Source organism: Malus domestica, chromosome 10 (genome assembly GCF_042453785.1).
Source record: "Malus domestica chromosome 10, GDT2T_hap1".
NCBI lineage: Eukaryota > Viridiplantae > Streptophyta > Magnoliopsida > Rosales > Rosaceae > Malus > Malus domestica.
In genome coordinates, this window is record NC_091670.1 from 5,186,069 (window position 1) to 5,211,133 (window position 25,065).

Here is a 25,065-nt window from a genome sequence, read left to right on the forward strand (position 1 = left end):
GTAAAAACAAGGCCAAAGGAAAAGACAGGGAAAAAGCATGATATGGGATACTTTTGCTTTTAACCCTGATGATATGAGATATTCTTGCTCTAGTATAGCTTGTTTGCAGAGGTATTATCGGGGGGAAAGAAAGCTGAATATTTTGAAAGGCTTCGTTGGGAGTGCCCTCTCAGATATGATGAAGGGTTGAGCATTTTTGCAGGTCTGCCTGTCTGTTGGGGATGGAGGTCGACATATATAGGAGTCTCCCTAACAACAAGTAGTAATGCTATTCCTTTACCCTGCTTGGTCATAGCACGATAGTGGGAGCTGCCAGCTTCACATGTTTTAACTCTGTCAGAGCACTTTGAAAAAGTGGTCTGTGGTATCTGGCTCTCGAGATTCGGAGAACGATGCCTCTTCGATTTTTGAGAAAGCAATCATGCTGGGGGTCTGGCTCTCGAGATTCGGAGAGCAGTATCTCTTCGATTTTTGAGAAAGTAATCATGTTGGGAGTCTGGCTCTCGAGATTCGGAGGGCGGTGCCTCTTCGATTTTGGAGCAAGCAATCTTGTTGGGAGTGTTTTCTCGAATGTGAGTAAAGGTTGGGCATGTTTGCTAGTCTACCTTGCCACGAAGCACAGAGGTTGACACACAGGGACTTTCCAATTATCCAGCAATGGTACTGTTCCTTTACCCTCTCTTCGATTTTGAGAAAGTAGTCATGTTGGGAGTCTGGCTCTCGAGATTCGAAGGACGGTGCCTCTTCGATTTTGGAGCAAGCAATCTTGTTGGGAGTGTTTTCTCGAATGTGAGTAAAGGTTGGGCTCCACAACTACAACAACAACAACAACAACAACAAAGCCTTTTCCCACTAAGTGGGGTCGGCTATATGAATCCTAGAAAGAACCGCCAGAGCCTCCTCCATAATAACATTTGAAGCAAGGACTTCATTTCTTTTAATGCTTAGACATCTTCCATCTAAGTCTCTAATCACAACTCCCACATGTCCTTTGTGTCTCTTAGGTATCCAACTTGCCTCAATATTCACTTTCATCAGTTGAGAAGCGGGGGGAGACTTGGGGGTTACCGACCACTAATCAAATCCTTGCCTTTCTGAATATCGTGCTCGCACAAGACATAGCCTGAATGGTTGAAGAATGAGATGGATTTTGATGATTTAAAACAACCTTACAATGTGCTTTCCAAATATGCCAAGACGTGAAAGCCATTAATGTTATAGTTCTCCTGTCCTCTCTTGTTGCAAAGTACTCTTTCAACATTTTCAACAACCAAGTATTAATGTTTGTCACAGAACTTCTATCAATCTTGTAACTAAGTGGGTTATTGAATCATACCAGTTCTACCCATGGATATAGGAGAAGCATGTGTTTCACCGCCTCCTTGTATTCATTGCAAATTGGACATAACGGTGATGAGGCACACCTCTTCTTGAACAAGTTTGTCTGCGTCGCAATTGCCCCTTTTGTTACTCTCTACAAAAGGTTTTTGATTTTTGAAGGAGCTTTAAGACCCCAAATACCCTTCCACACTAAAGAATTTGTCGTACACGAAGAGGATGGACGCTAATTCTGAAGCCTCATTTTCTTACTGTGAATCCACCGGTATCCTGAATTCACCGATTGTTTCTACTTTCTTTCCACTAGACAGATTAGACTATCATTACTCCTGGAATTGAGATGCATCAATCTCTTTGCAAAGGTTCTTGAGAAATTTAAACACAATCATAGGATACACCGGGACCGCTTGAGCCACCGCCTTGATTAAAATTTCTCGGCCAACCTGAGAAAGAAACTGCTACTTCCACCCTTGAATTTTCCTCAAAACCCTTTTTTTAACATGCCCCAAAGTTTCTTTTTTTTTTAACGGCCCCACAATGCCGAAACACCCAAATAACGACAAGGATCCTCAACCTGAGGCATTCTCAAAATTCTACATAAATCCTCCTAGATCATCACTGGTCTGTTGGCTCCAAAATAAACTATTGACTTTTGCGAGAAAGGCAAGGACCATTAGTGCTAATCTTGATTCCTTGAATGTATCCCATGTCAGAGGCTTTCCTTAGTAGCAGAGATAACACCACTTACTATAAGAAACATGTATGGCAAAAGCGGATCACCCTGCCTTAACACTCTAGATGGTCTGAATCTCCTTCCTGGTTGCTCATTAATTAGAATCAAGAACTCCATGTACAGTTGAAACACAACTCATCACCAATTCCACCCATTTACTATCGAATCCGATCTTCACCATAACAGCCTTGAGAAAATCCCATTCAACCCGATCGTAAGCGTTGTTCATATTTGATTTGATTCCAAGCTCATATTTCTTCTTCACCTTCCTCAGCTTTAAGAAATGAAAAACTACATGAGCTATAATAATATTATCTTGAATTTTTCTACCTTCCACGAAGGCATTTTGACTTGAAGAGATTTTATTTGAGAGTAAAGGTTTTGATCTATTTGCCAAATTTTTTTAAAGAACTCTGTAAGAATAATTACGTAAACTGACTGGGCGAAAATGGCTTAGCAACTCCGGGTTTTGGGTTTTGGGGATAGGCACAATATTTGTTAAGTTGAGCTTTAGCATATTTGTCCTTCCATTCATAAAATCAATTGCCAAGCCCTTCACTTCCAGCGAGATAAGGCCATGTCTAACCAAGGGCTCGTTTGAGCCCTCTGACCCTCCAAGATTCCCCAAGATATTAATATTTTAATGAACAGTACATGACCATATTTGCCTCCGTCTCCAACCGAGGGCCAGAGGGCCAAAGGGCTCGTTTTAGCCCTGTCACAAAAAACCGTCTCCAACCGAGGGCCAAAAGGCCATAGAGCCAAACATAATTTATTATTTAAATTTAAAAACTACAACAACTTAAATTTAAAAACAACAACTTATATTTAAACACTACAAATTAAATTTAAAAACTACAAATTAAATTTAAAAACAACATTAACTTAAATTTAAAAATTACAACGACTTAAATTTAATATCCATAATCAATATCATCTTCATCATCCGCCATTGTAGGAGTATAGTCAGAGGTAAACAATTGCCGCTGAGACATAATTTCTTTTTTTTTTCCTATCAAAATAGGCCTTATTCATTGGAGTGTAATTCGAAGTGTTCCTTTCCATATTCTTATCATCCATCTCTTCTTGTATTTGTTTGGCTCGTTCTTCATGTCTACACTTCCTTTCTTCCGCCTCAAGGGCATTTTGCTCCGCCAGTAATCGAAATGAGGCCGCCACTTCATGTTGAGCGGCGTAATCAGCATTTGCCTTGCCCTTTTCCCTCAACCTTCGGGCCTTGTTTCGTCCCATAGCCCTAGGTAAAGAACTTTCGGACGAAGTCGGATTTTCTACCCTTATTTGTTGAATGGTTGGAGATCCATCTTCATTCATATCTACAGATGGAGATGCAGCTTCCAAAGGATCCACTCTATGTTAAGGTGGATCTTCAAATAACACCCACCCTTTACAAATTTCCCAACAACCGTGAAACTGAAAGGGTTTTAAGCTGCCCTCCATATACAATTCCTCCGTTTGGCGTACCTAGAAAATATAAATTAAAAAAAATTAGGAAATTAATTCACGAAATTAAATGTAATATAATTAAACATTTAAAATAAACTGTAAAAACACTAACTTCGTCATAGTAATTGGCGCCGCTTTCATGTCTACTTGCTGCTGCTAATAGTGCTTGATGCCATTTATTCAAACTTGGATGAAGATGTTTCTTCCATCTTGAAGAACAACTTTCGTGGTTTCGGGTATTTGGTGGAATGGTGCATTCGTAGAACTCTAAGTATTTTTTGGACACACGAGTCCAAACACCTTCACTTGTTTGAGAAATCCCCCTCACACTATCTTCTGAGATTCATCTATAAGCCTTACAAAGAGCTTCATCTTCTTTTCGGGTCCAAGCCCTACCTTTCATTGCATATGAGGCCATTTTTTTGAAAAAAAATGAAGGAAATATTGAAGGAAATATTGCAAATGAAGTGAAGAAATATTATAGATGAAGGAAATGTTGAAAAATTGAAACAAATATTATAGATGAAGGAAATATTGGAAAATATATTGAAGGAAATATTGAAAAATTGAAACAAATATTATAGATGAAGAAAATATTGGAAAATATATTGAAGGAAATATTGAAGGAAATATTGAGAAATATATTGAAGGAAATATTGAAAAATATTGAAGAAGGAAATATTGCAAATGAAGTGAAGAATTGAAAGAACTTCACCATATTTATAGAAGAAAAGAAATGTTTAAAATTAAAAAAAATAAAATCCCCCAACGGCTAGCTGACTCAGCTAGCCGTTATATTCAAAAAAATTTCAAACTATTAGTGTCGGTTATAACCGACAATAATAGTAAAACTATTAAAAAAGAATCTCTTTAATGATGTCGGTTATACCGACAGCAATAGGAAAACATTAAAAAAAAATAGCCAGCCCTCCAGCCCTCTCCGATCCCGTGGGGCCTTCCCAGATTCCAGAGCCCTCTAGCCTAGCCCTCGGTTGGAGACGGTTTTAGGGCTATTTTCGGCCCTCTGGCCCTCTGGACCCTTCGGTTAGAGATGGCCTAATATCCCAAAATGAATAATAGAAACATCTTGAAATTCATACGGGCGTAGAGCTTTCAAAAACCAAAAAAAAAGCCCTGCTTGTTTTTCAAAACCGAGGTCATTCACCATAAAAAAACGAAAGCAGCACCATCTCCAAAGAAGATGTCAAATTATAAGAGTCAAATTACAATTGATGGCTGATATGACAATCTAAAGCCTTATGTCAAATTTTATACTTCTCTAACCAAATTGTTAAATGTTATTTTATTATTTAAATAGAGTTTTAAATAGTTGTAATTATTAAAAAATGTCGAAACAAATTTTTTATTTGTTGAAATGTTACTGGAATAAGGGATCCACCATTAAAATGAATTAAAAATAAATTTGACATTGATGTCAAATTTGACTTCAAATCACAAATCCTTCAAATTCATTCAGCAAATAACACTTCGATTAGAGAGACTTTTGATGCCAAATATGCACAGTGGCATTCCATCTAGAATTTTGACATCTTCTTTGAAGATGCTCTAAAAACTACTTTCGAAAACTGGATATTTATTTTTTAGGGCAAAGTACAAAAAACTACCTCAACTATTGGTGTCACGACACTTTCATACCTCATCTTTTAAAATTGACAATGGCATACCTCGTCTTTAGAATTTGGTCCAATGTTATACCTTCCGTTAGCCTGGCCGTTAATTTGTCAGTTAAATGCTGACGTGTCTTGATCCAGACCCCACTTTCTATTAAAAAATTAAAAAAATATTAAAAAAACTTTTAAAAAAAATTAAAATATTAAAATAATAAATAAAAGTAAAAAAACAAAACAAACAAAACAAAACCTGTTCATCCTTTCCACCCCTCCCCCTTCTCTCTCTCCATATCTTCATCTTCAACCGAAAAAAAAAAATTGAAAACCCATCAACCCCCAACTCCCCCCCCCCCCCGGCGAAGGAGGAAACCCATCAACCCCCAACACCCCCCGCCCCCAGTGGAGAAGAAGAAGAAGAAGAAGAAGAAGAAGAAAAAGGAGGAAGGAGGAGGAGAAGAAGAAAAGAAAAAAAAAACCCAACCCAACCCAGTTCGTCCCCCCCCCCCCCAAAACAAACCCAACTCCCTGCAACCCATAAAGAAAAAGAAGGAAGAGGAGAAGAAGAAAAAAAAAAACCCAGCCCAACCCAGTTCGTCCCCCCCCCCCAAAACAAACCCAACTCGCTGCAACCCATAAAGAAGAAGAAGGATGAGGAAGAAGAAGAAGAAAAATAAAAAATAAAAAACCCAAACCAAACCCAACCACCTGCAACCCAGAAAGAAGGAGGAGGAAGAAGAAGAAAAAGAAAAAGAAAAAACCAAGATCCCATTCGCTAGGCCGATTCCACGGGATATGGGTGCGGGGGTGGATGCGAGGGGAAGACGAACTGAGATTTTTTTTTTTTTTTTTTTTTTTTATTTTTTTTTTTTCGAGGTTGCAAGTAGGGGCTCGGGTGGGGGAGAAGAGGGGATGGGGAGAAAAGAGAAAGACGCCCGGGGGGGGAGGGGGGGAGGGAGGGGGAAGGGACGAATTATTATTATTATTTTTCTTCTGTTTTCTGGGTTGCAGGCTTGCAGCAGGTAGATGAGGGGGTGGTGGGATGGGGGAGAAGAGAGAAGGATAGGGGGTTGCTTTGTTGTTGTTGTTGTTTTTTTTTTAACTTTTCTTTATTATTTTAATATTTTAAAAATATTAAAATATTTTTTTTAGTTTTTTTAATATTTTTTTAATTTTATAATAGAAAGTGGGGTCTAGATCAAGCCACGTCAGCATTTAACTGACAAATTAACGGCCAAGCTAACAGAATGTATAACATTGGATTAAATTCTAAAGACGAGGTATGACATTGTCAATTTTAAAAGATGAGGTATGAAAGTGTCGTAACACCAATAGTTGAGGTAGTTTTTTGTACTTTACCTTATTTTTTATTTTTTGTGAAAATACGGGTGATCAAGTTACAATAGTGTTGAATGAATTTTTCAAAATGGCCATAATACCCTGGCCGTTTTAATAATATGACAGCCATTACCCTCGTTCCCCCTCTGTATCTTTCCCGTTCCCCTCTCTCCTTGTTGTCCTTCAACCTTCAATTACTTGGTAAATCATAAATCAACATATTTCACCAACCGTAATTCCTGGTGACTTTTATTTGAATTTTTGAGCTGACAGTTCCCACATAAGGGAAGAACAAGTAAAACCAACTCAAACTGTATGCCTTTATTTTATGGATCCTCGTTGTCGATGTCTTTTTTTTTTTTTTTCTCTTCTAACAACTACAAACATCATACAAAGAGATAGAGTGTTTGAGTGAATATTTAATGCTGGGCTTGGTGAGAATGAAGGCCTAAGAATACAAAAAGCAAAGGGACGATTGGGATTGTACAAGCCAATAGCCCAAGAAGAATTAAAAATCATTTTTGCCAAGGAATAGGCAATAAGGCTATGTTAGAAGTGGTGGGCGACAAAGGGCAGCTCACCCTAGCAAAAAAATACTTTTCAAGGGTATGGATGGGTAAATAAGTGGTGACTCGCCACGTTTCGGAGGACATCACCAAAAGGCAAAGCTTGGATAGTCGGGCTAGAAGGTCTATAAAAGCAGCAAAGGACACCAGATACAATGACACTCAACCAATCAATCAAAAAACATCTCTTTGCTTGCAGACAAGCAAGAAGCCAGAAAGCTTTAGTTTGTCCAGACTTGGTTCTTTTAGTCATAGATTCACCATAGAAAGCTATCTTTTGTCAAGTTTTAGAAGCTCTGCTACTTTTCCCAGTATTGTAGCATCAAATCCCTTTAGTAAACCTACTTTATCTCTCATTCTCCAAATATTACAACCCCTGTAAAATACAAAGAGAAATGGCTGCAAGAGGATGAACCTTGCTCGACAAGGTTATAATCTTGCCTGAGTCTCTTTTGTTTGTGCTTATATAAAGTAGATATGTTGTTTAATGCATCTACCTTTGTGTTTTAAACCATTTTCAACTTACTTTCGCTCAAAATTATGATTAATTTGGCTAAGCTAATTAACCTTGCTTCTTTAGTGTTAACTGTAATCAATGAAATGGTTAGAAAGACCCTGAACTCCCTTTATCTCGACATATGTTATCATGAGTAAATGTTTACAAGGCAAGAAAAAGAACCTTATACAGACTTAATTCATCTGTAACAATCCAAGAAGATCAAGAAGTCTAAGTAACTTGTGACGCAAGTAATCAACCCAGTTCATAACTAAAAAAGAACAATATGTTATACAAAGATAACAGTAGCACGCTCAGATCCATGTTAGTTTTGATTGTGAGCCTCAAGGCCTAACAAATGCCCCACAAAGGCACCATTCAAACTAACAGCAAACTCATATTGCAGCACACCAAGCAGCAAACCTTTCAGGCAAAACCCCGAAGAACTGTGCGAGGGACAAATCTGGCCTGAACAGAGTCTAGAGAGAGAGAGTAGAAAACCTGTAACAGGTAAATTGAATTGTAGAAGCTGTAGCACAAATTCAAGCATTTGATAACGTATAAATACATTGGATTACAAAGAGTCCTACTGAGATACAAAGTATTACCATCTATATCTTACAGACAAGATGAAATATATAAATATGATTTGGTTTGTTTACAAAGGTGGCGGATTGGACTGGGACAAGGACTCTTGTTTAACAGAAAGAGACCCAACTTCAAAAGTGGTAAGAGAAGGATACCCATTTTAGATTCTATGCTACTTTTGGCTCTCTGCCGTCTGTAATGGAATTTGAGCTTTGTGTATCTGAGAGAAAAGGTGAGGGAGAGGCCGCATGCGACGAATCCGTCAAACTTCTGACTTTCAATAGCGTTGGTGAGGTCTGAGCTTTACAGATTGGACATTGACGAGAAAATGCGGTGTCCAGATTGCACCACCAACAGACACTCTTCTATACAATCTTTTGCTTGATTTCAGCTTTATAGCTTTTCAATTGCTGCTTCAAAAATCAAAATTTGAATTACAAAGAATCTTGATTACAAAGAGCGAAGAGAGAGTGAGGATGGGTATGGGAAGAGAAGATGGAGGAAATGGAGAGAGTTTGTAGAAAATAAGAAATATTAAAAATATGAATGAACAGTGTGTCCACAACAAGTTTAATTTACTAAACACCTAATTACTTTATTTAACAAATAATAGGGTTTTTTTTTTTTAAAATAACACAGCAATATCACCAAACGAGCCCTTAATCTTGAAAGAATAAAATTCAATTGCTCCTTTTCATTAAAAAAATAATAATTCTAATGGCTGTAGCTCGGTATTACGCACCTTTTTGTTTCTCGTAGTCCATGCAGCTGTTTATGAGGGCATCAATTTCTTGCATCTTTCAGCCCAGGGATAGACCTCAGTCTTTTACGAGATCGACTCTCCTCAGATGAAAGTCCAACCTGGTCTTGCATAAGATTGACATCCTTGTCATACTCACTTGAACGCCTGATAAAATTGGCTAATTCATTGACTAGTTTTTCCTGCTCCAGGTAAACACCTATTTTCTGCACCCTCAGATGAATATCGTCAGTACTCCCGTGTTCTAAAAAGTGTGCACCAACATTTATCTTGTCCCCACCGTTCACCTTGAGCTCATTGTTTGATAAATGTCCCAGCCAAATATAACTTTCATGGCGATTTGTTACGGTGGCATACATTGGAGAGATGAAAAACTCAGTGTGCTTGGTACGATTTGCAACACGGATGCAAAGAGAATCACCAGATTGGGAGTCGTCTGAAGAATACACAATGCACAGAGTCAATGCTTTTGCATCATAGCCAAAACATTGCGGCACAACTATTTCACCCTTAGGGTCAGCGGATGTAAACCCTGATGGAAAATCATTTCCGGGGAGAAAAAGATCACCATTTCTGCTCGCGCTCCATTCCTATACCATGAAGTAATTAAGATTTGTACAAAAAGTTAATACATGCATGTATGTATAAGCTGTATACGGATGAGTGCAGAGAGAGAGAGATGACCTGTAGGATTGTTTTTTTAAAAGCAGCAGTGAGATTGGTGCACCCTTCCATACGAATCCTTCTCATAGTGTTAAACGACTTATGCAAGCCTAGAATCTCAGTGAGTTTGGGGGAGTGATTCAGATGCAGTTCTACCATACTTGACATTTCTGAAAAATTTGGCATCTTTTCCAATGCAATGCACTCATCCGCTTTCAGGATTTCCAAATTTGTTGGTAAATCTGGGATTTCCTGAAGGTTTTCGCAATTCGCAACAGATAAATACTTAAGGTTCTTCAATTGTACTACGGAGTGGTGAATCTTGGACAAACTCTTACAGGCTTCGAGTATCAATCTCTCAATATTTGGGATTCTTGTAAAGTCTGGTGATTCTTTCAGGTGATCACTATAACCAAGATTGAGAAACATCAACTTTTCAAGTGACTGAGACAAAAGGGAACAAATATCAAAATTCAAATAGAAGGAGAAAGCATGATGTTGGTATTTAAACAACCTGGTGGAAAGAATTGATAGTTTGGTTGGGTTTGTATTGTACCACGTTCGAGTTCTTCCAGACTTGTATATTGCTACAACTCAGGTCAATGTCAACTGCGTTTGGTTGATTAAAATCTTCTGGTATGGCCTGCAGAGAAAACTCAGACAAACTTAACCATCTTAACTCTTCGGAAAGATGTTTACAGTGTCCAGTGAAATTTACGCCTTTTATTTTGAGTAATCTCAGGTTCCGCATATTTCTGAATGCTTCTGTACTGAAGCTAAGCTTGTCAGCTTCTGGAAAATCTAAAGCAATTCCTTCATTTTCTTCCGTTCCCTGTTTGAAAGGAAAAGAAACTAAAGTAAGACAAGGAAAATTTGCTTAGACTTTAACCAGTGCAAAGCACCAGTACTGGATCAATGCCATAGAGTTTGCTTAGACATCAGTTCTGTTTTAACAATCTAAATTAGTCACCTGTGTTACAGGGATAATTTTCAAATAATTCAGTAAACAAAATCAGTATAACTTTTTCTCCTTTATTACGCACATGTATTAAATGAAATTTGATTGAGGGATGTACTTACACATTGCTTCCTCAATACATGTTTTACATCTTCATGATCCCACAATCTACAACGACTTCCAAGCTTCTTAGGGGATTTTGCACGTACAATTTCTCTGCCCGTGTCTCGAATCAAATGATGCATCATCAGATTGCCTTCTAGATCAACAGTTACAAGGCATCGATCATGGAGTTCTCTAATGCCTATTGCTGGATTACAGTCACACCCATCCATTATTGCCATGACACGGTCCTTGTTCATTCCAATAAAGAAACATGATATATCAAGGAATATATCCTTCACCTGGCCATCAGTAAGCCCGTCATAACTTACCTTAAGAATTTTGGGAATTTCCTGACAAGGTTGTGATCTTTTCCACTTGTTCAATGCACTTGTCCATTCTCTTGTGGTTTTTGTACGTAGGTAAGAACCTACAGCTTCAAGTGCAAGTGGTAAACCCCCACAATAATCAACAGCTTCTCTTGAGACTCCGAGATATTCTTCATTAGGATAATTCTTTCTAAAGGCACACCGACTAAGGAGCTCAAGAGCTTCATCTTTATTCATTGCTGGCAGAGAACATATTTTATCCACTTCAAGTGTCTGTAGCAAATGTTCATCCCTTGTTGTTATAACAATTCTACTTCCTGGACCAAACGAGCCACGTTTTATAGCTAATGTATTTATGTGTGCCACACAGTCTATATCATCAATTATGACAAGAACCCTTATGTTTCCAAGTCTTGTTTTTATCTCCTCGGTCCCTTCATCAACCGTACTCACCTTTATGTTTCCCGATCTCAAGATATTAGACAGAAGTATGTTTTGCGAATCAACCAGTTTCTTATCTTCTCTCACATTTCGAAGAAAACATGTACCATCAAACATGTGCTGGTATTGGTTGAAAATAGCTTTTGCAATCGTTGTCTTACCTAGTCCGCCCATCCCCCAAATTCCAATTATGCGAACATCATTGGATCCTCCAACATCTAAATAATTACTGATTTCTTGCACACGAGAATCTATTCCAACTGGATTTCTGGCTACATTTAAGCATGCTTTCTTCAGTTTTCTAGCGATCTGGCCAACAACTTTCCTGATAAACGTTCCTTCATGCCTGGAATTAAAATTCATAATTAAGGAAAAGTAAGATTTACTATGAGACTGAAGGATTAAAATGTACCAATATATACCGTAATCCTTATGAGTGCAGAATTTAATTAGGAGTGTATAAGATTCGAACATACTAAGTTAAACTTCTACAAACAGTCATCACCGAACACTCTGATATCTAGTAAGATAGTATATTAATCCTCAAATTAAAGGAAATGAGCAGGTTATTACCCGTCAGTCACTCGAAAATCCTCGCCGCTCAACCCTGCAGCTGTATTAAGAGCATTTCTCCACGATCGGACCACTCCTTCGTTGAACTTTTGTTTATGATTCTTAAACGCCGTTGCAAAGCTACCAGTCTGATGCCTGACATCTGAAGGATCAACATCGTAGAAAATCGGAAAAACAAGTTGACCCAGTGTTCTTCTGCACTCCATGATCTCCACCAGCTCCTCAAGACACCATCTGGATTCCGCATACCCCTTTGAGAACATGATGGCAGCAAGTCTGGACCCTTCGATTGCTTGCTTCAGTTTTTCTGTTATAGCATCCCCTCTAGTTAATTCGTCCTCGTCCAGAAAGACATTGAACTTGTTGTCTTTCAATGTACAGTAGAGGTGGTCCGTGATGCCCTTGCGTGTTTCGCCCCTAAAGCTCAAGAACACGTCGTACTTGCTGCACGGGGTATACATCGTGCTGTTGGCAACTCGGCGATTCTCTGACGTCTGATCGGAACTGCAAATTGGCACCAGGGGGCAGACGGTTTTTTAATCGAACTAGCAAAGTCAAGTCAACTACACCTCGTTCAAGTCCTCAAAAATTAATTGGCCAAAAAGAAATTCGACCAAAAAAAAATTGGCCAAAAAGAAAAAGTTACTTGTTAAGAAAACGCGGGTATATTTAACAACACGTCGAAAGTGTTAATAAAACAAGGCACATGAAAATTATAAAAATAATAGAAGTGGATGTAAAAGAAAGTTGAAAACCCAACCATATCAAGCCACCCCCGGCGCTCCCCATACCAGCCGCCAGCATCCCCCGGCCTTCTCCATACCAGGCTCCATCACCACCTATCCATCTCTTTCTCTCTCTCTCTCTTCTCTCCGGGAAGTAGAACGAGCAAAAGCAGCAGAGGAACGAACCACCGAGACCAATCGCTTGATGACCATGTCCATGGAAGTCCCGGATAGAGACCACAGAGTAATGACATATGTTGTGGGGATGAAAGTAACATTAGGAGTTATGCCAGAGGAAAACAATAACCAGAAGAGTTGAGACGTGAGGGGTTTGGGTATCAAAAAAGAGGGGAAGTCGCTTAACGAGGAAGGTGGAGTAAATGGCAACTCCTAAGTGCTGCCGTCTCAACTCTAGTGTCACGGCTAATCAAGCCTAAGTGATACCGTTTCTTTTTATGAACCACATATAACCGTTTATTACAAGAGAAATCTGAATGTCTTTGCATATTACATCCTCGTTAAATAGGTAAAACATCTTAGGATATACTTTATGGTACCACCACATCAAAACAATATCCCACTAGCTATAAGTATTGCAAGGGTTAATTTAAAATACGAATTAGGTATAGAACATGAAAAATATGTATGTATATTATTCCGCAATTCTTATATATTTTTAATACCTATTTATTTTTGTTTTTCAATAATTGTTAAGAATACGAATAGAATATGTGAATTTTATATGTATTATTAAAAAATGTTGCAAAATAAGGTGTATTAAGCGTGAAAATTTTAAATTTTAAAATACATGCAATTTAACAAATCAATAATAAGTGTATAAAAAACAGAGTATTTTTAAAATACGTATACATACATAATTATTAATACATATATTATACGCAAATTTACTGACCATATTAGATTTCCAAAGGCCAATTTTGTTGAGTGGGTATGCCATTTGTTGGCGGGACTCTCCTCCAAACGGCTACCAACAAAATGTTGTAGGAAATAGGAATAATAGCATACGTAGCATAAAAGGCTAAAAAGCACATGGACAAAGAGTGTACAGTTTGTAGTCCTCACAAACCCCCGATCATTTAACCGACTTTTTCACCACAAAAGTCATTTTTTACCTGGTACTTGGGCGGCTTTTTCTTCTGAGTCCGATTCCAAAAGCAGAGTTCATTTTCTGCACCTACAATTTTTCTGTGATTCTAATTATTGATTGACACGTATTTATAAATTTAACTTTTTTAAATTTATTATCTAAAATTTAATATGTATCAGTCAATGATTGAGACCATAGAGAGGCCACATTCCTTTTGGGTGTGCAAAAGATCCCCTCTTCATGGCATCCTCAACTCTTTTGAGGAAAATGTTTTTACCACATTTTTTTGTTATAATAAAAAAAAAACATCCTATTTGCTATTGATTTTCTTTTAATTTACTTAGTTGAAATATTGAAAATAAACATGCGTGTATAGAAAACGCTTTCCTTCTTTACTGTTGTGAAAAAAGTTATTCCAACAAAAAAAATTAATATTTGAGTTTTGTTTTAATACCTCTGATGCACATACTTTAATAATAAAACTAAAATTTAAGTTTTGAAACCAAGGTTTTCTCTCCAATGAACATTCTTGACTCTAAGTTTTGCCTCCTATACTACACATATCCAAATAATTTTTTGTTTTGTTTTTATAATGATATTCTACATTTTAGAGGAGAGGTATAATCTAAAACTCAATTAATAAATGACACACCCCGACCAAAAATCAAGGCGTGCTGACCGTCATGTGAGGGTGACGTAGCCATATGCACAGTGCGGAAGCGATAAGGATAAGAGATATACGAATAAATAAAAAACGAAAGCTACTAATGTGCACTTATAAGCAGAAAGTATTAGGAATGAGATACAAGTGTAAATACTCCTAATCAGAGCATAGAAAGTCTAGGTGCAGTTCAGTAGGACAAGTACTAGTTATACAGTACCAGAAGAGGTCCTACGAATATTATATTTTGTTAGAACCGCCGAACCCTCAAATGCCACCAACAGCAAGTCTATCTAAAACCTAGAGGGGCGCAAAACAAAAAACGTTTTCTCTCTAATGCACATACTTTAATAATAAAACTAAAATTTAAGTTTTGAAACCAAGGTTTTATCTCCAATGAACATCCTTGACTCTAAGTTTTGCCTCCTATTCTATACATATCCAAATAATTTTTTGTTTTGTTTTTATAATGATATTCTACATTTTAGAGGAAAGGTATAATCTAAAATTAAATTAATAAAACAATTTTTGTCAACCAAAAATGATGAAAAATAATAATATGGTCACAAATAAGCGTGTGAGTGGGGAATTCCCGCGAGGGAAACTCGGGTCAAACAAAACAAGGCGCCTCTTTTCTTTTTGTTTCTCGGAGTTTATAATATCCGAACAAACAAACAACCCAAAAAATTAGAGACTCGTGAAACGAAAGAAATCAAAATCCGAATTTCGAACCAGAGAAACGAAAGAAAAAGAAAACAAGGGGAAAATGGAAGCAGCGATGGCACTGATGCGTCGGATGCCTCCCATGCACACTGAGACGGCTCTCTCCGCCCTTCTCTCAAGTCGATCAGCCTCTCCAGGTTCTCCCCTGTTTGTTTTCCGAGAAAATCCAATCCAATCCAATCCAATCCAATTTTCACTTTCCATTTTCTTTCTCATAGGGTTTCATTGAAGTCCCAATAAAATAAAATAAAATGTTGTCTTGAAATTCAAATTGTAGTCACTGTGTTGCTCTGATTTCCCGAAACTCAGGTTTTGTGCGATATGGAATACGGGAAGGAGTTCATTTTGTGTGAATATAACAGAGATGCAGACTCTTACAGGTAAAACCCTCAAATCTTTTGTCAAATTTGATGGGTTGGTGTTAGTTTTCTGATATTTTACACTTTAATTGCTACATTTTTTTAGGACATTTTAGAGGTAGCAGATCTGGCCTTGATTTGTGAATCTGGATGTTTGATATAGTTTGATTAATTTAATTTAATTTAATTTATTGTTTTGGTTCACATGCATATATTGGTGTGATTAGTGCAATGCATGTATAACTGTGTAATCCTGTTGTTTATTTTTTCGTACAATCGTTTCTCTTCTGTGAACATCGATTGCCTATGGTGATATTTTTGCTACTATATTTCCATGTAGATCACCTTGGTCAAACAAATATCATCCGCTGCTAGAAGACGGCAGCCTCCCATCTTTAGAGTTGAGGAAACTTGAAGTTGAAGCAAACGACATCTTTGCCATTTTTCGTGACCTGTGAGGTCCTTTACTTACCTCATTCTTCTGTTGTTCTTGGCATTGGTTGAACTTTATAAAACACTTACAAAATGATGAACAAGAATTGGAAGTGCCCAAGGACTAGATGGTGGAATCTAAAAGAAGAAAAACAAGCCATTTTCAAAGAGAAGGTAATCACCCAATGTGTGTGGGATAGAGAGGGGGAAGCTAGCCAAATGTGGGATTCCATGGCTAGTTGTATCCGAAAAGTAGCAAAAGAGGTATTAGGAGAGTCCAAGGGCTTTGCCCCACACCAAAAGGAATCTTGGTGGTGGAATGAGGAGGTACAAACAAAGGTGAAGGCTAAGAAGGAATGTTGTAAAGCCTTATACAAGGAGAGAACTGATGAAAATGGTGAAAGGTATAGAAAAGCGAAGCAAGAGGCGAAGAAAGCTGTCAGAGAAGCTAAGTTAGCGGCTTACGACGATATGTATAAACGACTAGATACCAAAGAAGGAGAGTTGGATATCTATAAACTATCTAGAGCAAGGGAAAAGAAGACAAGGGACCTAAACCAAGTGAGGTGCATCAAGGATGAGGATGGAAAGGTTCTTGCTACAGAGAACGCGGTTAAAGACAGATGGAGAGGTTATTTTCATAATCTTTTCAATGAAGGACATGAAATGAGTGCTTCTTTAGGGGAGTTGAGTAACTCAGAAGAGTGTAGAAACTACTCTTTTTATCGTCGAATCCGGAAGGAAGAAGTGGTTGTAGCTTTGAAGAAGATGAAGCATAAAAAAGCAATAGGCCCAGACGATATACCAATTGAAGTGTGGAAACTTTTGGGAGAGACAGGTATAACATGGCTCACTGACCTTTTCAATAGGATTTTGAAAACGAAGAAGATGCCAAATGAGTGGCGAATGAGCACTTTGGTGCCTATCTACAAGAATAAGGGCGACGTACAAAATTGCATGAACTATAGGGGTATTAAGCTAATGAGTCATACAATGAAGCTCTGGGAGAGAGTCATTGAGCATAGATTGAGGCAAGAGACACGGGTTTCGGACAACCAATTCGGGTTCATGCCAGGGCGCTCAACCATGGAGGCAATCTATCTCTTACGAAGATTGATGGAAAGATATAGAGATGGGAAAAAGAATTTACACATGGTCTTTATAGATTTGGAAAAAGCGTATGATAGGGTCCCAAGAGACATTCTTTGGAGGATTTTAGAGAAGAAAGGAGTACGAGTAGCATATATCCAAGCTATAAAGGATATGTATGAAGGAGCAAAGACTGCCGTAAGAACTCATGAAGGACAAACCGAAAGCTTTCCCATAACTGTAGGATTACATCAAGGCTCATCCTTAAGTCCTTACCTTTTTGCGTTGGTAATGGATGAGTTAACACGACATATTCAAGATGATATTCCTTGGTGTATGCTTTTCGCAGACGATATAGTGTTGATAGATGAAACTCAGGAAGGGGTAAATGCAAAGCTTAACCTTTGGAGAGAAGTGTTGGAATCTAAAGGTCTTCGCCTAAGCCGATCAAAGACAGAATATATGGAGTGCAAGTTCAGTGCAAATGGAGGCCAAAACGAGTTAGGGGTGAGGATCGGAGATCAAGAAATACCAAAGAGCGACCGTTTTCGTTACCTAGGATCTATCTTGCAAAAGAACGGAGAATTAGATGGAGATCTCAATCATAGAATACAAGTTGGATGGATGAAGTGGAAGAGTGCATCCGGCGTGTTGTGTGACCGCCGTATGCCACTGAAGCTCAAGGGAAAATTTTATAGGACGGCAATAAGGCCGGCGATGCTGTATGGCACAGAATGTTGGGCGGTGAAACATCAACACGTACACAAAATGGGTGTAGCGGAGATGAGGATGCTTCGTTGGATGTGCGGGCACACGAGAAAGGATAAGATTAGGAATGAGGATATCCGGGGTAAAGTAGGAGTAGCCGAAATTGAAGGAAAGATGAGAGAAAATCGGTTACGGTGGTTTGGACATGTGCAAAGAAGGCCTACTGACGTTCCGTTTAGAAGATGCGACTATGGGACAGAGGTTCAGGGCCGAAGGGGTAGAGGAAGACCTAGGAAAACTTTGGAAGAGACTCTAAGAAAAGACTTAGAGTACTTGGATCTAACGAAGGACATGACACAGGATCGAGCACAATGGCGTTCTAAGATTCATATAGCCGATCCCACTCAGTGACTTGGATTTTCCAAGTCTCCAACCGAGAAGTTTTCCTCACTCGGGAAATTAAGGGAACACTACCCCAACCTACATGCTCCACTCAGAAAGCTTCAACATACAAGCTTTAACAAAAGAAAATTCAAAGAACTTAGCGAAGAAGGCTTTGGTGTATTTAACACAATACGTTGAAATGAAGGAAAGCTTATTTATTGATATCCCCGATAAGCTACAAATATGTACATATACATGAGTCAAAATAAGCACACAAGAGGGAGCCTTCACAAAGGTTGCTTAGGAGAAGTCTCAGCAGTCGGTAGAGCCCCAGAAAGAGAAGGCACCGGAGGGGGATCATTTGGAGCCTCAGTACTGGACAGAACCCTAGAAGGAGGAGGCATCAGAGGTTGATCATTTGGAGCTTCATTACGCGGTACAGCCCCAGAAGACGAAGGCAATAAATGTCTTTGGAACAAACCCACAAATCTCTGATGATCAAGTAAAACCTGACCATCAGTTTCCTTCATCTGGTCAAGCTTCCTCTTCATGTTTGTAGCATAGTCATGTGCGAGCCGGTGCAACTGTTTATTCTCATGCTTGAGCCCTCTAATCTCCTGTTTGAGACTCATCACTTCAGCCGCCAATGATTCAACTTGGCGGGTTCGAGCAAATAGGCGTTGGGCCATATTAGACACAGAACCTGCACACTGAACACTGAGAGCCAGCGAATCCTTAACAGCTAACTCATCAGACCGTTTGGAAAGTAGTCTGTTATCTTTGGGAGAGAAGGTTCCTGGCCACCACCGCAGCGGTCATATCAATCTTCATCACGGAATCCCCAACGGTAAGAGGACCAGTAGGGGAGACGAAGGATGGGCGCCATATGTTGTCTGGAGAAGGCGGGGCTGCCTCTTCAACAAGGTTCAAGTCAAAATGACGGTCGGAGGGGCCAGACATTTTCAAAGGTGTTGAAGAGAGAAGAGGTTGGACAAATCAAGATCTTAGAAGTGCAAGAATGAAGCTTCTACTGGTGGAGATTCAAGTGTGCTTTGGAACTTAATGCCAGCCCCTATAAAAATCTGCACTCGACGAAGCTTCAGAAATCGAAGAGGCGCCTGCTCAGAAATCGAAGAGGCGTTTGCTTTCTCAAAAGCTGGGCGGCTTAGAGATCACGAGGGTTGATCTCAGAAGTCGAAGAGGTGTTTGCTTTCTCAAAAGTTGGGCTGCTCAAAGACTACGAAGGCCGATCTCAAAAATCGAAGATGCGCTCGCTTTCTCAAAAGCTGGGCTCCCCAGAGACCACGAGGGCCGATCTCAAAAATCGAAGAGGCACCTACTTTTCCAGCCTTTTCCAGCCTTGTCAGCACCTGTCACACGCACACTCAGTTTTGCGGAAATTATGGGCATTCTGTCAAAGACTTCTGGGGAAGTAGAAAACACATGAATCTTACTGTTCAATCACCCACTTCCCACACGCAACAATAGCTCATGGGTACCACAGATAACTTTGCCAAAGTTCTCTGCCAAAGTTGAGCACGTGAAGCTTGCAGCTCCCACTACATCGCTCTGACCAAGAAGGGTAAAAGAATAGCAAAGAAACAGCACTAACAAAGTTTAGACCCATAAATTTTGAAGGTCTAGCTACCATATTATTACCCACAAGGGTAAAGGAACAGTACCACTGCTGGATAATTGGAAAGTCCCTGTGTGTCAACCTCTGTGCTTCGTGGCAAGGTAGACTAGCAAACATGCCCAACCTTTACTCACATTCGAGAAAACACTCCCAATAAGATTGCTTGCTCCAAAATCGAAGAGGCACCGTCCTCCGAATCTCGAGAGCCAGACTCCCAACATGACTACTTTCTTAAAAATCGAAGAGAGGGTAAAGGAACAGTACCATTGCTGGATAATTGGAAAGTCCCTGTGTGTCAACCTCTGTGCTTCGTGGCAAGGTAGACTAGCAAACATGCCCAACCTTTACTCACATTCGAGAAAACACTCCCAACAAGATTGCTTGCTCCAAAATCGAAGAGGCACCGCCCTCCGAATCTCGAGAGCCAGACTCCCAACATGATTACTTTCTCAAAAATCGAAGAGACACTGCTCCCCGAATCTCGAGAGCCAGACCCCCAGCATGATTGCTTTCTCAAAAATCGATGAGGCATCGTTCTCCGAATCAATCGAAGAGGCGCTCGCTTTCTCAAAAGCTAGGCTGCTCAGAGACCACGAGGGCCGATCTCAGAAATCGAAGAGGCACCTACTTTTCTAGCCTTGTCAGCACCTGTCACACGCACACTCAGCTTTGCAGAAATTATGGGCATTCTGTCGAAGACTTCTGGTGAAGTAGAAAGCACATGAATCTTACTGTTCAATCACCCACTTCCCACACGCAACAATAGCTCATGGGTACCACAAATAACTTTGCCAAAGTTCTCTGCCAAAGTTGAGCACGTGAAGCTTGCAGCTCTCACTACATCGCTCTGACCAAGAAAGGTAAAAGAATAGCAAAGAAACAGCACTAACAAAAGTTTAGACACATAAATTTTGAAGGTCTAGCTACCATATTATTACCCACAACTGTAAAGGAACAGTACCACTTCTGGATAATTGGAAAGTCCCTGTGTGTCAACCTCTGTGCTTCGTGGCAAGGTAGACTAGCAAACATGCCCAACCTTTACTCACATTCGAGAAAACCCTCCCAATAAGATTGCTTGCTCCAAAATCGAAGAGGCACCGTCCTCCGAATCTCGAGAGCCAGACTCCCAACATGACTACTTTCTCAAAATCGAAGAGAGGGTAAAGGAACAGTACCATTGCTGGATAATTGGAAAGTCCCTGTGTGTCAACCTTTGTGCTTCGTGGCAAGGTAGACTAGCAAACATGCCCAACCTTTACTCACATTCGAGACAACACTCCCAACAAGATTGCTTGCTCCAAAATCGAAGAGGCACCGCCCTCCGAATCTCGAGAGCCAGACTCCCAACATGATTACTTCCTCAAAAATCGAAGAGACACTGCTCTCCGAATCTCGAGAGTCATACCCCCAGCATGATTGCTTTCTCAAAAATCGAAGAGGCATCGTTCTCCGAATCTCGAGAGCCAGATACCACAGACCACTTTTTCAAAGTGCTCTGACAGAGTTAAAACATGTGAAACTGGCAGCTCTCACTACCGTGCTATGACCAAGCAGGGTAAAGGAATAGCATTACTACTTGTTGTTAGGGAGACTCCTATATATGTCGACCTCCATCCCCAACGGACAGGCAGACCTGCAAAAATGCTCAACCCTTCATCATATCTGAGAGGGCACTCCCAACGAAGCCTTTCGAAATATTCAGCTTTCTTTCCCCCCGATAATACCTCTGCAAACAAGCTATACTAGAGCAAGAATATCTCATATCATCAGGGTTAAAAGCAAGAGTATCCCATATCATGCTTTTTCCCTGTCTTTTCTTTTGGCCTTGTTTTTACCTGCAAGACAAGGAGAAAGAGAGCAATCAGTCAGCACTTGGAATCAAGCTTCCAGCCAGGAACTGACTGCCTGGAACCCCTTACCTGATTACTTACCTGGCATTGCTCTCGAGTACTCATCTTCAACATCTTATGTTTCCAGGGAAGATTCCGCATCTACTTGAGGAACAGATAGGGCAAGTGCGAAGGATACAAGGAAGCATGTGGAGACAAGCGTAACAGCACACGTGCCGATACATTCATTACTCTGTCAAAAGCAAAAGTATCCCATATCAGCAGGGTGGAACGTACTCTAGATTTGATGGACTTGTTTTGACCCTCAAATTCTTCAGTCGGCCTTATACTCTGGAGGAAACCAGAAAACCCTCCAGCTCAGTTCAAGAATAAGCCTGTGGAAAGTTACTTCTTCAAAAGCAAAAGTATCTCATATCATCTCTTCTCATTTTTCTTCTCTTTATCCTTCATGCTGCTGCAAGATGGGGAGAAGGTGAACAATCAGTCGGAGCTCTGATTGCTTACCTTGTCTGTCACCTCTTTCAGCAGACCCCCTAGCTCGGCGACTTGGGGGACTCCTACTACATGGTTTGTATCGCGCTTGACCAAGCCTGAAACTACAAGTAAGCTTCAAGTGAAATTGATACATTACCTTGTGCATCTCCACCAGTTAAAGATACCACCCCTGGATGGAGGAAGAGTACTTCCAGAGAAGATGCCACATCTACCTATGAGACAGATAAGGCAAGTCAAGACGACACCACACTCCGATACTTAGAAGTTTCGTGATTACGAGATCATTCTCCCACAATATTTCCTAATGTCATTTGTACTAAATCATTCACTTGTACTCACTAAATGAGAGCTTGAACCTATGTACTTGTGTAAACCCTTCACAATTAATGAGAACTCTTCTATTCCGTGGACGTAGCCAATCTGGGTGAACCACGTACATCTTGTGTTTGCTTTCCTATCTCTATCCATTTATATACTTATCCACACTAATGACCGGAGCAATCTAGCGAAGATCACAAAAAGCGATCGTTTTCGCTACCTAGGATCTATCTTGCAAGAGAACGGAGAATTAGATGGAGATCTCAACCATAGAATACGAGCTGGATGGAAAGAGTGCATCCGGCGTGTTGTGTGACCGTCGTAGGCCACTGAAGCTCAAGGGAAAATTTTATAGGACGGCAATAAGGCTAGCGATGTTGTATGGCACAGAATGTTGGGTGGTGAAGCATCAACACATACACAAAATGGGTGTAGCGGAGATGAGGATGCTTCGTGGGATGTGTGGGCACACGAGAAAGGATAAGATTGGGAATGAGGATATCCGAGGTAAAGTAGGAGTAGCCGAAATTGTAGGAAATATGAGAGAAAATCGGCTCCGGTGATTTTGAACATGTGCAAAGAAGGCCGACTGACGCTCCGGTTCGAAGATGTGACTACGGGACAGAGGTTCAGGGCCGAAGGGGTAGAGGAAGACCTAGGACAACTTTGGAAGAGACTCTAAGAAAAGACTTAGAGTACTTGGATCTAACGGAGGACATGACACAAAACCGAGCGCAATGGCGTTCTAGGATTCATATAGCCGACCCCACTTAGTGGGAAAAGGCTTTGTTGTTGTTGTTGTTGTTGTTGTAGCAAATTTTCGAAAAAAGGAAAAAGGAAAGAATGTGTCGTAAGTATGCTCATGCAATTTATTTTAGCATCGTGGTTCTGTTCTTTGTTTCCTTCTGAAGATTTTATACAGCTTGATTAACCGGTAATTTGGTAGGTACTATGAAGGTGGCATTTCTTCAGTTTATATGTGGGAGGATGATAACGAAGGTTTTGTCGGCTGCTTTTTAATCAAGAAAGGTATACTGCCTGAACTTTCTCCTAGGAGATGCAAAATTCAATTTATGTTCTGTTATATGTGTATTTGCTGATTTTTATTTTTTGAGGGGATTCAGATGGCTCCAAGACAGGGCAAGGTCGGAGAGGTTATCTGCAGGAGGGGCCATGGGATGCTATACATGTGATTGAGGTAAACTCTATTTGTCATGGTAGGAACAATGTACATCTGTGGTGAAGGTGTTCATGTAGTTCTGACACTCTCCCCCCTTTCACACTTCCACTAACTGTCATTCAGGAACCTTTTTTTTTTTACATAGGTGGGTCCGGAGGAGGAAGGAACAGCTCATTACCGTTTAACCAGCACTGTCATGCTGCCTTTGACTACTGATAATGAGTCATCAGGCACATTCACTTTGTCTGGATCAATTAGACGACACGTAATCACACTTTATTCTTTTTCAATCGAGGAATTTGATCTTCTGTACAATTTTGCTTGTCGAAACATTTTTTTGAGAGGTACAAATAAGTCGGTTCGGGGAGAAATGGTACTCTTCTCTCTTTTGATAGTTAAGAGAAAAACTTGATGTACGCCAATGAAAGTGCTGTGAAATCTCTGTGATTGTGTTATATTGTTGGAGCTGATATGGTTTAAATTAATTGAGCACAAGATTTGCTGTTTGAATGATCACTCAACATCTGTTTTTCTGTGCTGACCCTGCATGTACTATTTGTATGATATCCTGGGATGGATCAAGTACTCTTTCTTTTTGGCTTTGTAGATGAATATGCACCTCTCAATTCAAGAAGGCCATATTTGTAACATGGGAAGAATGATCGAAGAAATGGAGAGCAAGCTGAGAAATTCACTCGATCAGGTACTGTGCTTCCTTACATGCACACTTACGTTTCTACATCCTGCTCTACAGTTCCGTCTACACAATGTTTTGTCAAGTTATGGAACTAAGAGCCATCCATGACCGCTGAAAGCATTGGGTTACCACGTACTAGATGTCTCACTGGCACTTGAACCACTGTGCAGTTGTGACTAAACAGTAAGGTTTACAAAGGGCTTCGTATATTTATCGTTGGAATTTAAATTGTCATTGATCTGCTTATTGCAGGTTTATTTTGGGAAGACGAAAGAGATGGTTTGCACTTTACGACCACCATCTGAAGTAGTGATGAGACTTCCTGACAGCTGAACAAGGGGGAATACCAGTCACTCACTAGGTATTGGTTGTCAAACTTAAGCGATTAGGGTTCTGCTGTACTTTATGTCATTATCTAGTTTTTGAAATGTTCTGTTGTTTTGAATTGTACCACTTGGTGGCCTTGTGCCATTGCACAGTAGAGAAGATGGCCGGTTTGTGAATCGAAAACGCCTCGTGGATTTTGTATTTTCATACTCATTATCAATTGTGTTCTTGAGTTAGTAAAATCATATTTAGCCATTAACCTTGTTTGTCAAGTTATTTGATATTAAGCAAAATCATATTATCCCATTAACCCTAAACCATGTACAATACGCCAAGCCAAAATAACAAACCCTAGCTAAATCAATCAAGTAGGTTGCTACTGTAACCATACAA

The 25,065-nt window shown here is 39.8% G+C and overlaps 1 protein-coding gene and 1 pseudogene across 1 annotated transcript; one reads left to right on the forward strand and one right to left on the reverse strand.

The window, feature by feature from the left end:
- Positions 1-8,078: 8,078 nt before the first annotated feature.
- On the reverse strand, positions 8,079-12,603 carry LOC103430909 (disease resistance protein RUN1-like). Its single transcript, XM_029109418.2, has 6 exons — positions 11,978-12,603; positions 10,655-11,750; positions 10,131-10,406; positions 9,596-10,018; positions 8,894-9,501; positions 8,079-8,561 (listed from the first exon to the last, which is right to left on the reverse strand). The coding sequence occupies exons 1-5, from the start codon at positions 12,436-12,438 to the stop codon at positions 8,935-8,937; spliced, it is 2,823 nt and encodes a 940-aa protein (XP_028965251.2). The 5' UTR covers positions 12,439-12,603; the 3' UTR covers positions 8,079-8,561; positions 8,894-8,934.
- A 2,539-nt stretch (positions 12,604-15,142) lies between these two features.
- On the forward strand, positions 15,143-24,914 carry LOC114827513 (F-actin-capping protein subunit beta-like; annotated as a pseudogene).
- Positions 24,915-25,065: the final 151 nt, after the last annotated feature.

Excerpts from the sequence above, each read along its gene's own strand:
- LOC103430909 (XM_029109418.2), bottom strand. The coding sequence starts at position 12,438 with ATGTATACCCCGTGCAGCAAGTACGACGTGTTCTTGAGCTTTAGGGGC. Across the intron at positions 10,019-10,130 it reads TCTGGAAGAACTCGAACGTG|TCACTTGAAAAGTTGATGTT; the intron begins GTACAATACAAA and ends CTTTTGTCTCAG. Across the intron at positions 9,502-9,595 it reads TTAAAAAAACAATCCTACAG|GAATGGAGCGCGAGCAGAAA; the intron begins GTCATCTCTCTC and ends TTCATGGTATAG.